Raw genomic sequence first — 12,881 nt, forward strand, 5'->3', positions numbered from 1 at the left:
ATAAAAGTAGAAGGATGTGATCCTAAATATCCTAGGGCTGCTTGTAAACATTGCTGGACATCCGACAGCGCGTAGAGGGGAATGGGCTGGGCGATGAAATGAAAAGACGTCGGCGCGTATGGCTGCGAAACTACTTCCGTTGTGTAGATCGACGGATTTTGTAGGTTTTGGAGTAATTTCTCCATGGCTGCGATCCCGGCGGTGGCGGCAGTGACGGGTTCAGTTTCTCCTAGGTTAGTTTCTAGGGTTTCGTTATTGCTTTGCTCTAATACCTTATCGAAAGCAATTAACACCAACACGAGACTTACGTGGAAACCTGAGAACCGGAAGCGGGAGAAAAACCACGATACTTTAGTTTTTATTATTTTTCTTATAAATGAATAAAATAGGTTCAAAGGGAGAGAAAAAATAGAATACAATAGGAGTAAGAAAGGAAAAGATTTAGAAAAGATTTAGGAAATAAAATCTTCTATATTATTCTTTTCAAAAATATTCTAAGGACAAAGCCCTACTAATTCTAATAGTTATGTTTGTTTGATATTTGTTGTAAGCATGCCATCTACACTAACGGTTTGTGTGAGGTTCTGTGCGACACAAGTGTTCATGGCATGAGCTCTGTGTAGACTATGAGTTGTGTACACCGCATTTGTGTGATGTGGGTGTCATATCTCATAAAATATCAACACCTAAGAGTTGTGTATACTATATTTGTGTGACGAGAGTGCCATAACGTATAAGCTTATGTTCTGGTTTCTTGTATGCATGCTGGATGCATTTGAACATTTGTGTGGTTCAAATATGCATGGTGGACCTCGCCAGGGGTCACGTCCTAAGTATTTTTATTATTATATAATACTCATCCTTTCCCATTTTGTTTTCTTCTAGGTAAACGGGTGGTTGCAACGCGGGCCTAGGGAACAGATTAGTCGTAAGCTTCTGCATCATGATTTTGATTTGTCGTTTTTTATTAAATTATTTAAGAGTACAATGACTAGCATTGGAATGAATCAAATGTTCCATTTTGGAATTTCTATTTCGGTTTAGAATTATTGTTTAAGGGAACGCGAGCAAATTCAATGTTATTTTATGTAATAAAGCTTTTGTGGATTTTCTTTTTATTAATCACAACCAAATTTTATGTTTTCTAAACCTTACATGTTTTTTTTCAGAAAAGTTGGGTCGTTACCAGAGCCATGGAGGCGAGAGACAGGGCTGGAGCTTCAGAGGAGATTGGTCTTAATGGAGATGGCCTCTCAATTCCTTTGGGTGGGCCTATATATGCACCCAACTTGGTTGGTCCCCTCACCAGGGTCCCTCACTTTGAGTCTTCTGTTGTTCAAGAATTTCAGGTCTCATATATTTTCTCAAAAACATGTCTTTACACCTTTGTTTCTGTTCTAGATCTAATCCTTATTCTTGAGCAGAGTCTTCTGTTCTTCGAACGACTGGTTCAACTACTGGGGGATGTCAGTAACGTGAAGAAAAGGAGAGAGAGAGGCGGTGAGTGAAGAAAGAGAAGGAGAAAAGAGTCGGATCTAACCTGAAGAAACGGAGGGAGAGACGTTGCATTGCGTGTGAAGGGGAGAAGACAGAGATATGAATCTCATTCTTTTTGTATTAAGCATACATGTCAAAGGCCACTATGTGACAAAAACATATATAATATTAAAGATATATATTAGGGTTTTAATACAGTTTTTAGATATGAGATGTCTCAAATTATAGCAAACCACACTGAACCATATTAATTCGGTTTCAGTTCAGTTTGCAAAACAGTTAGGTTTTCGCAGTTTTGAACTTTTGACAAGTACCTCTAACATAAATGATAAAACACGTTATCAATCTTTATATCACAGCTTAACATATAAGCTGATCAATAAAAACAATAAATAAAACTGATACAACATAGGTAAACAGTACATAATTTATTATCTACCAAAATAGTATAATCAGAGTGAAAAAGACTCCAAAACTAACAAAAATAAATAAATAATACATATATGAAACAAGAAAGCCATAGGAAAAAGAAAAAAAAAAACCTGAATACCATATATATATATATATATATTACAAAAAATGTATAAGAAAGAGAAAATGGTGTAACAAGTTTCGGATCATGGCCGTCAGACAGCGGAGGGAGGAGAATTATGGGCGGAGACGGCGTTTAAGAGGTTGTGGGTTGCCTTCTCGAAATTGACGAAACCCATAAACCAAAATTCATGGCCGTCCACGGTGGTTATCTGAAGGTACCTCGCCGATGGGTTCCCCGGCATTGTCACCGGATTCACTGTCGCTATATGCGACAATGGTATCATTACCTGCCCAATCAATCCCCACATCATTTTTCATTCATATAGAAATTTTAAATTTTGTGTGTGTGTGTGTGTGTTCTTCCCAATGATGTAACCTAAAAAATCCAACCACTAACTGGGTCGAGGTTAGCTTTTGTGTTCCTTTAATATGTCACCTTCTAGTTCATACAAAGATGGAGAGAAGACATGCATATTTGTGCATCTTCCTACTACCCATATAAAAATTACTAAAATTTCTATCATACAATTAATGCATAATTTTCATGTTCAATTCATTTTTTTGTTCAACCATTTTTTTCCTCAGTTGAAAAGAGAGAAATAGTAAATCATATGAACTACACAAAATAACATGTCTTTTTGGGAGTGAGTTACATTTTGCCTCTGTAGTTCAACCGATTATATAAGTTCTCTCTCAAAATGTTATGTAAGCACTCTTTTTTTCCTATTTGTTTAGTGTATACTATTTCTTATAGATTAGTTTGAACCCAAAAATATTACATCGCAAACAATAACAATCCATTCGAAACGCATCGAAATTCACAATATTATACTTTCATCCAAAAAAAAAAAAGTATAATTGAGGCATGAGTTTACCTTGTAGTAGCTCCAAGACGGTTGGCCTGAGGGAGCAGTGAAGTAAAGTGGGCGATCGCTACAAAACGCCACGCGCACCGTCGACAAATACAGAGTTCCAGCCACCGGACCCGTCGCGGTGGAGAGATAGCAAGCAAAGCTTTTCATCAATTTCTCATTAGCCTCCGTCACGAACGTCTGCTTAAACAAAGACTCAAATCCCCCTTCCGTTATAGCCTTCGCCGTCAAATTCACTTTCCCCCAAGCCGCTTCCGACATCGACGGCCCAGTCCTCACTACAAAAATTCACAATTCCAAAATCCCTAAATCAAATGAGAAAAATAAACCCCAAAAAAACCAGAAACCCTAGTTTCAATCTAACGCTAAATTCTACTTACGATTGTGCCAAATGTTACGCGCGAACGTCTCTGCTTTGTTGCTCCATGAATTGAAGGCGTGTACCACGGGCTCCAACGGGTTCGAACTTGGCCGATGATCCACTGGAGAGTACTGAACGTACGGATGATGGTGAATCTGCTGCTGAGCGGCGGCGTTCCAGAACGCTGCCTTCTGGTTATCCGGATGTTCGGTGGGGGCTGCCGGTGGTCCCATGACGTGTGTTCCCCATTTCTTTGATTCGTCCTCCGTCGACGGCGGCGGTGCAGGAGAGGGATGAGATTCAGTGGGTTTAGGATCTCCGGATGTTCCGGCCATAGTGGATCTACTTTTTCGATTTTGTTTTTCTTACTGAGATCGATTCGATTGAGAAATGAAGGTGGAGGGAAGACTTTATATGGAGGAGTTGGAATTGAGATCCGAGAAACGTGACGCGTTTTCTCGATGAAAGAATTGTAGTTATTCCTTCGTAACGAAGAAGAAGGAAAATTCGACGATGGATTTTTCAAAGGGAAAATGACGGCTGAGTTGTTGAAAACGAAAAGGGAGAAATCTGGAACTATCGGAGAAAGTTTGACTTCAAATGATGAAGAGATTTTATTTTATTTTATTTTATTTTTCTTTTTAATAATATATGCACTTGACACGTGCGGGGCATAGATAGCTCTAAGCAACGTGGCGCGAGTAACCATTTTTGGAACAAAATAAATAAATAAATAATCGTATTGGGATAATTGTAGGATGTGACCCGAAAATTTCGATATTTAGATAAGTAGTCCTCTTAAAATTTTGTTTTTCTAAACCGCTAGGCATGTCAATAAGGTCATGTTTACAATAAACTTTTGTCCAAAGTCACAATTTTTAATGTCATTCCCGAACTATGTAATACAAAATGAAATTTAATTACATCAGCATACTTAAAGGTTTTAAATGTTTCTAATTTTAATGATTTGAAACTAAAGATTTAGACAATTGCGTTGTTAGTATTCTTTTAAAACTTGATAGTATGTATAATCAATGAAGGAAAAAATATTATTCCGTTGCCGGGACTTGAACCCGGGTCTTTCGGGTGAGAGCCGAATATCCTAACCAACTAGACTACAACGGATTTGTTGATAGTGTTTAACATTTATTTTATAATAATGTATAAATGAACATTAACTTCAAACGTAATAGTTAATGTCTTTGCCGTGGATTAGTTTAATGACACGATAAACACATAGTGAAGATTAAATACTTTATAAATAAATAAGTCGAGAAATTGCATATTACGAAACGATAAAAAATAGTTCAAACCAAACTACAAAAGTCTCAATGGTGCATTTTGAAAAGTGCCATTATTTTTTAGTACTTCATTATTTTAATTTTCGAGGTTAAGAAAGTGTCTTAGACCAAATCAGCATTACTCGAGGTCACAAAGAAGTCCAAAAAGTTCTTATTACCCATGATAACATTACTCGGGCCTCAAGAAAGACCAAAAGCAATGTGTTAGGTTTGACTTTTTCCCCATTTCTTAGACATACCAATTTCCGTGAAATCATTGAAGAGTCATGGAACATCATATCATCCACTCTTTCATCGTTTGATAACATATTTAAATGTTTAGGGAAAGAAAATTTAAAATAAATATTACCAAAAAAAATTGAGATATTAAATGAATCAACCGTATCATTAACTTACGAAATTTCGTAACACCTTCGTTTTTTTTACAATATTACTAGACAGAGAATTCTCCTTTTCTAAACAGCAACAACAAAATACCAATTTTTTTTTTTTTAGTCCAAATATTCCTCAATCTAATTCACATCTAAATAAAACTTAGAACATTGTATATCGCACTCACACCAAAAGAAAAATTAGGGTAACCTAATTCGACTCGCTCCTTTTCGATTCGGTTCGGACCGTTGTCCGTTCTGAACCGAACTTGGTCCGGTCTGCTACGGGTGCTTTTGGCTGTAGATTCCGAAGTTCATGCTCGTTTAATCGCAAGCTACATGGATTTATTCGGTGGGCTCATCTTTTTCAGGTGGGCAGTTTTCTCTTTCTTAGCTTGGACAAAGATGGTTATAGGGTCTTTTTTCTTTCAATGGAAACTCGATTTTACTGCTTTCTTGTCGTTGTTCCGTTTGGTTGAGCTGTTCTTTCTACTTTCTGTAATTATTTTTTAAACTTCTGTGTTCATGGATTAGTCATATGAAGATGCTTGGGATTTGGATTCACGATAGCGCTTGCCATATAACTGATTTATATGTATTTATGTGTTTGGATTTTGGAGAGAGATTGATGTGTGAGTTCCAATTGTTTAGGGTTTCTGAATTGTGATTTTTCTGCTCTAAATTGTTGTGTATTTTCGTTTTGTACTGAAGTCTATAGGATATTTGAATGTAGCTTGTGAACAGTAACCTATTAAGCTTGACATTTCTTGAAGATGATAATCTATGAGCTTCACTTTGACTTTTACATACTTGCAAAATACAATGCAATTGAAATAGTTCTCTCCGTTGAGTTTTTCAGTTAAGAAAGCAATGTGTCCTAAGTAGCCGCATCAAGAAGAAATCCTCCAAGAACAAAGAGTAGAGTGTAAACTTTTCAAAATGATAATGTGCTTCATACAAGGAGGAAAACTTCTATTTATAGAATTTCTTACAACATGGGATAAAAAGGAATTAACCTAGAATTTTACCCGATTAACCCCTATTTTTCTTGCATCAGAAAGTAATCTCTTTGTTGCATGATATGATATTAAAATGGTATCAGAGTAAGTGGTCCATGAGGTAAGCCCCGTAATGTTATTTTCTTCTCGGTTGATATTGATTTTCACTACTAGGGTCTACTTTGTATTTCAAGCCCACAAGCGAGGCGTATTGGATGATATGATATTAAATTTTCTTTAACCATCGGCTCGAGTTTTTGGTCAATCGGTGATTTTAAGACCTTTTGTATATGTTGCGGTGTTTGGGTTTTGCAGTTTTTTTTTTCGAGCATATTGATTGGGTTAGAAATCATTGCCTTTTCTTTTGTTTAATATTTGTACACTAGATTGGAGTGCTAAGAGTTATAGGTTATGAGATTGTTGAGTATGCATGCGAACTTTGTATAACATATGTGATAACGTTGGCTTGGTTGAAATGGCAGTTGAATCTTTGACACTGTAAATGTTTCCTTTGCAATTCTTCACCATTTAGTTATTGACCATCCTTTAAGCTGAGCAAATTCATGAGTTTGGAACAATAGCTTATTGGTCATTCCTTTGTGTTTTCAAGTCTCTTGTTAGTGTATCCAAAGTTGGAATGAAGTTTTAGAACTAGATACTAACCTCTAGTCATGGCAGTCAAAGTTGTAAATCTAAATTAAGTTCAACAGAGAAAAATTTCTTAGATGTTGCTAGCCTATCTAATTCGTAAGTTTGGTGTCTTGATGGAAAAATACAGGCCCTGTTGGCATGCTCGGACTCAAGAAGGCCTTGATTGGAGTTCCTAGCAGACTAATCTTGTTGATTCCTTTGATTGGATTGGAAGTATGTAAGAGCTATCTGTAGATATGCTTCCACTGGATTTCAATTCTTGGAGTTCAACGATAAGAAATCTTTGTTTAAATGCAAAACACCAAGAAGTTTTGTCCGTTTTTGTTCATAAGTTCCAATGCTCATCGGGCTTTAAACCTGATAACCACATTTTTGCTGCTGTTTTCAAATCATGTGCTGCTCTTTTTGCTATCAACGTAGGAAAAGCACTTCAAGGTTATGCAGTGAAACAGGGGGAAATAGCATGCCAGTCTGTGTATAAGGGATTACTGAACTTGTATGCCAAATATGGTGCTTTCGATGAATGTTGGAAGTTATTTGAACAATTGGATCACCGTGATGTTGTTACCTGGAACATAATCTTATCTGGGTATTGTAGGTCTCAAATACATGATACTAAGGCCATAAGATTGTTTGTTAAGATGCACGCAGAGGGGGAAGTGAAGGCAAGTGCTATTACAATTGCTAGCATTCTTCCAGTATGTTCTCGTGTGGGGAAAGGTGTTGTTGGGAAAAGTATACATTCTTTTGTTATGAAATCCGGATTGGACAGGGATACACTTGTTGGAAATGCTCTCATATCGATGTATGCCAAATCTGGGCAGCCACAGTACGATGCATATGCTGCATTTAACAGCATTATTCACAAGGATGTTGTTACATGGAATACTATAATCTCGGCTTTAGCAGAAAAGAATTTAATGTCTGATGCATTACAATTGTTTAGTCTGATGCTGGAAGAACCTATAGAACCAAATTATGTAACAATTGCATGTATTTTACCTGTTTGTGCTTCCTTCGGTAATAATGTTTCCTGCAGGTTTGGAAAAGAGATCCATGGTTATATACAGCGTAGGACTGAATTGATAGAAGATATTTCTGTCTGCAATGCGTTGATGAACCTTTATTTGAGGGTTGGAAAGATGGAAGAAGCAGAGATTTTGTTCTCGCACCTGAAGCAGAAAGACTTGGTTTCATGGAATACTATAATTTCTGGATATTCATTGAATGACAAGTGGTTGGACGCTGTAGATCATTTCTGCAAGTTACTATGCTTAGGAATCGATCCAGATTCTGTAACTTTGATTAGCGTTTTACCTTCTTGTGCATACTCACAAAATATGCTAATGGGGAAAATGATCCATGGCTATATTCTTCGTCATCCTATCTTGAGTGAAGATTCAACAGTTGGAAATGCTTTAGTTAGCTTCTATACAAAATGTAATGATGTGAAATCAGCATTTCATTCATTTTCCTTGATTTCTAGTAAAGATTTGATATCTTGGAACTCAGTGCTTAATGCTTTTGCAGAGTTTGGGAACACCACTCAATTCCTGCATCTCCTTCACTTGATGCTGCGGGAAAGATTCAAACCTGATCATTTTACCATCTTCAGTATAATCAATTTTTGCATTACAGTTTTAGGAGGGTGTAAAGTTAAGGAGGTTCATTGCTATTCAGTTAGAGCTTGTTTATTTGAAGGTGATTATGGTCCTACTATACTCAATGCTCTTCTTGATGCATATTCAAAATGTGGTTTTATAGATTATGCGTTAAAGATTTTTGAAAGTTCATCAGGAAAAAGAAACTTGGTGACATGCAATTCAATGATTTCGTGCTATGTTAATTGTAAGTCACCCAATGATGCACTTACAATATTTTCTGGCATGTCTGAGACTGATCTTACCACCTGGAATCTAATGATACGGGTTTATGCTGAAAATAATAGTCCTTGTGATGCGCTCAGTATTTTCCGTAGGTTGCAAATTGAGGGTATGAAACCGGATGCAGTTAGTATTATGAGCCTCCTTCCAGCATGCAATGAAATAGCATCATTTCGCCTATTAAAAGAATGTCATGGATATTCATTTAGATCATGTTTTGAGGATGTATACTTGGACGGAGCTTTACTTGATTCATATGCAAAATGTGGAGCTGTGGATTGTGCTTATAAGCTTTTCCAATCAAGCTCTCAGAAGGATTTAGTTATGTTCACATCGATGATAAGCGGGTATGCCATACATGGGATGGGAGAGGAGGCACTCAAGGTTTTCACTAACATGCTCGAGTCCGGTGTTAAGCCAGATCATGTGGTCGTGACTTCCATTTTATCTGCTTGTAGTCATACTGGTCTTGTAGATCAAGGTTTGAACATATTTCATTCCATGGAAGAGGTTATTCATATCAAACCAACCATGGAACACTATGCTTGTGTGGTGGATCTCCTTGCACGAGGAGGCCGAATCAAAGATGCATATTCTTTTGTGATTGGGATGCCTATTCAGCCTGATGCTAATATATGGGGGACACTGTTAGGTGCCTGCAAGACGCACCATGAAGTGGAATTGGGCCTTGTTGTGGCAGAGCAACTGTTTGAAACTAAAGCTGATGATATAGGAAATTATGTAGTTATGTCTAACCTATATGCTGCAGATGCTAAATGGGATTGGGTTTTGGAGGTTAGAAAGCTGATGAAAGAGAAGGAATTGAAAAAGCCACCCGGTTGTAGTTGGATTGAAGTGGAAGGAGAGAAGAACTTTTTTTTAGCTGGAGACTCTTTGCATCCTCAAAGAAACATGATTTATAATCTGTTAAATACATTGCACCAGCAAATTAAAAGAACTGTTGATATAACTTGACGGAGTAATTAAATTTTGATATGTTGTTTTGTGAAATAATGTTATTTATAGTGCCATTGTAGGTTATCTGAATTCTTCTGTCTCCATTCAATTTATTCTTTGTACATTACAATATATCCCATGGTCAAAACTCATTCTTCTTCCTACAGTTCTGAAAAATCCTTAGCAGGATTTTTGTAAGCTTTTTGCTCCTGGCTTGGTGAGTTTCCAATTGAAATTCAAAAGTTGTTCTTTTAGTTGTGTTTATCAAGAAGTCATGCCTGTCTAAAAATCCTGTCATCTTTTGCAGGTGAACATAGGAATTTTTGGTCACTACAATTTATGGAAATGGAGGTATTTGTAAATAATTTTCCTAGGACAACCTGGAGTATAAAGACTCTAGTCTCTAATCTTAAGAGGAATACATGTCAATTATTGTTGAGTTATGTTCATGTTGCGTCAATGGCCCACCGGCAAAAAGTTCAAAATTTAAACGATTTTTTCTGCTTCTTTGAATGTTAGCTTTATATATCATTTTCAAAACAAGGGTTCGTTCTACTTGTTTATGTATGAGGTTGACTACTTGATCTTGCCTCAAATGACCAAAATGCGTGATGAGATATTTGTATGTTACAAGGTAGCTTTTGCAATTGGTTATGATATGAGCTTGATTTATAGAAAATGATTAGGGTTGAGTATATTTGAACTTCACAAACATTTGCATCATGGTCTTTGTATTATGGTTGTGGGCTTTTCGTTGGTCTTCTACTTGACAAATGTCCATCTATGACATCTTTGCATCATTGATTTTGTCCAAGGCTTTTTCATGGTGCAGCACAAAGCATCTTTTCTCTCATTTTAGCTTCATGCCAATTGACACTTTTTTTGTAATCACTTTAAGGTGTTTGGAACTTTCTCCTAATTTCTTTCGTCAACAAAGTATTTCTTTTACCCAATTTTTTTATTAGAATTTATCATCGAGCATGTTTAAACATCAGTCATTTTTTTAGTATAAATGTTGTTTTAAAGTATAGCAAAATAAATCAAAACATTTACAATTATAGTAAAATATTTTTTTCTATTAGTGATGTATCCTAATAGACTATTATCGACATCTATCGTAAGTGTTATATCAAATATAGTGTTAGTGTTCTATCAATATTATTATTTTTGCAAGTTAATTATATGACAATTTCTTGATTTTTTAGCATAATATTGTTGACTTAAATGGTTGGTTTTATTCTTGTTCATAAAATAATAAAACTTTCAATGTTTATCACAATTATTTAATTTGTTTCAAGAAAGTGAGATTTTTAAGGGTAGGATGAAATTAAGTGCAATTACGAACTCAAATAATAATAGTAATAAAAATAATAACTGAAATTATAAACAACTTCTAACCTATGTAATTTGGTTTCAATTTTGCTCCAAACATCTTCGAAGATTTAATTATATCATAGAATCGTTCAACTTTGTTAGAAATTTTAACCACTATTGTCATTGGTTTTTTTTTTTCCTTTTTGTTGGAAGAACAATTTAATTTTTAGTTTTCTTTTTAAAATATATGCTTCTTTTCTTCGAATTTTCCATGTTGACATTCTTCGCTCCTCTTATAATAAAACATGAATTTTAGAAAAATTTAAAAATGAAAAAGGAAGTTTTTTATTTTTTTAGAAAAATTATTTTTCTTTATTTCCACTTGGTTTTAGTACAGTGAAAAGAGAAAAAATTGAGATATTTTTAAATACGGTAAAATTAACTAAGATATCTACAATATATAACAAAATTTTGGATTCTATCAATGATATACTTTTATTACTGTCTATTAATATGACTTGTAAAAGCATATAAGTGTTTATAAAAAGCATACCAGTGTTTATAAATATCCATCATTGATAGAACATAAAATTTTGTTATATTTTGTAAATATTTTATCAAATTTATTATTTTTGACAATTTTCCAAAAACTTATGAATGAGATGGTGTTTATAGACCTTAATTTTCTCTTTTAGAACTAAGGTTGATTTTGATAAAATTGTTTTTTTTTTCTTTTAAGTTAAGTTTCTAAAACACTACTTTCACTGATTTTATTTGTATTATTATCTAATTTCTATCAATATTTAAAAATAATAATAAATTAAAAATATAGTTTTCAAAAACTTCATTTTGTTTTTAATACTTGGCCATGTGAAAATTTATTGTAAATGAGAAAACCGACGAAATCATTTACATAATATAGCAAAAATTTAAATTCTATTATTAATGGATGTCGATAGAATTTAAAATTTGTTATATTTTGTAAATATTTTAGTTCATTATGTTGTATTTGAGAATGTCTTTAAATTAGTGTCGAAGAAACAAACATCAATATCAATAATACACAAAACTTAAAAGAGATGGTATCCAAATAGCCTAAATGATTGGAAGCCACGAAGACTCCATCGTCTGCAATAATTAGCTAGAAGAGACCCCTACAAAGACACGAAGCGAAGTATGAACCTACTAAAAGTCAGCTTAGGGAACAAAGAGCTCCTTCGAACAGGTTCACAACTTCTAAAGCATTTAAAATGTTATTGTGAACAAAATTAAAATCAACTTTATACATTAGACTTTAGAGACAGTTGCATATGTTTGGATTACTTTAGCATAAACGAATACAACTTGCAAAAATAATATAGAACAAAAACAAATTCGTAGACCCTAAATTCTATAAAACTAGTCAAAAAAAGTGTTTAATTCAATCGCTATTAGTTGACGTTTAGGGTTAAGTTTAAAAGGTTTAAATTTTTCGTCTCTTTGTATTAAAAGAAATCTAAACCTATATGTTCGTGTGATCTAATCTTAATTAAAAGGAAAAAGAGGAGGTTATCTTTTGGTTCAAATCACAGTCAAATAAAAAGAAAAGGATTTAACCTTAACCATACAATTCAAACCATAAAACCATATTTGAAACCAAAAGACTTAATATGGATTAGGTTAATTTAGTATAAATATAAAACATGTTTAAAATCTTTCTACATCATTCAAGTCAAGAATTTTAGTATCGTTGTTTGTATTATCGTTGATGAACCTTACATTATCGACAATGATCTCAAAGAGAAACATGCTCGTTTTTATTGTCGTTCTCTTAGTTAGCATCGACATGATAAATGGATCAAGATTCTTGTGTACCAAACGACTTTCTCAATTTCCACGACCAACTACTAATCATCCTAAAAGATTTCCTAATTTGTATCGAGGAATCGGAATAAAGAATGAGATTCTTACCGGAATTAAGAATAGAATGATGAATAAGATGTGCAAACATCATCATCAAAAGGGGTAATGCAAATTCATTATATCTATTTTGAAGATTATAATGTAATGTGTAACTCAATATTTACATAATGTTTTTATCTTTAATTTCTTGAAATTTAGAGAAGGTATGATAGATTCTCTTGTTGTTCATGCTTTGATCAA

The 12,881-nt window shown here is 34.3% G+C and overlaps 2 protein-coding genes and 1 non-coding gene across 5 annotated transcripts; 1 reads left to right on the forward strand and 2 right to left on the reverse strand.

Annotated features, from left to right (window-relative positions):
* Positions 1-1,906: 1,906 nt before the first annotated feature.
* LOC103494606 (GEM-like protein 5) lies at positions 1,907-3,870 on the reverse strand. Its single transcript, XM_008455868.3, has 3 exons — positions 3,284-3,870; positions 2,907-3,181; positions 1,907-2,318 (listed from the first exon to the last, which is right to left on the reverse strand). Exons 1-3 carry the CDS (start codon positions 3,597-3,599, stop codon positions 2,124-2,126), a joined length of 786 nt encoding a protein of 261 aa, XP_008454090.2. The 5' UTR covers positions 3,600-3,870; the 3' UTR covers positions 1,907-2,123.
* A 446-nt stretch (positions 3,871-4,316) lies between these two features.
* Positions 4,317-4,389, reverse strand: TRNAE-CUC (transfer RNA glutamic acid (anticodon CUC)). The gene has a single exon. It is a non-coding gene; the product is annotated as a tRNA-Glu (tRNA).
* Positions 4,390-5,156: 767 nt separating this feature from the next.
* On the forward strand, positions 5,157-9,557 carry LOC103494608 (putative pentatricopeptide repeat-containing protein At5g08490). Of its 3 annotated transcripts, none has more exons than XM_017046066.2 (2): positions 5,157-5,307; positions 6,713-9,557. In XM_017046066.2, exon 2 carries the CDS (start codon positions 6,822-6,824, stop codon positions 9,441-9,443), a length of 2,622 nt encoding a protein of 873 aa, XP_016901555.1. In that variant the 5' UTR covers positions 5,157-5,307; positions 6,713-6,821; the 3' UTR covers positions 9,444-9,557. The 3 variants fall into 3 exon arrangements, with proteins under 3 accessions (XP_016901555.1, XP_050943327.1, XP_050943326.1); XM_051087370.1 differs by lacking the exon at positions 5,157-5,307 and adding an exon at positions 5,316-6,055; XM_051087369.1 differs by lacking the exon at positions 5,157-5,307 and adding an exon at positions 5,317-5,568.
* Positions 9,558-12,881: the final 3,324 nt, after the last annotated feature.

Source organism: Cucumis melo, chromosome 7 (assembly GCF_025177605.1).
Source record: "Cucumis melo cultivar AY chromosome 7, USDA_Cmelo_AY_1.0, whole genome shotgun sequence".
Classification (NCBI taxonomy): Eukaryota; Viridiplantae; Streptophyta; class Magnoliopsida; order Cucurbitales; family Cucurbitaceae; genus Cucumis; species Cucumis melo.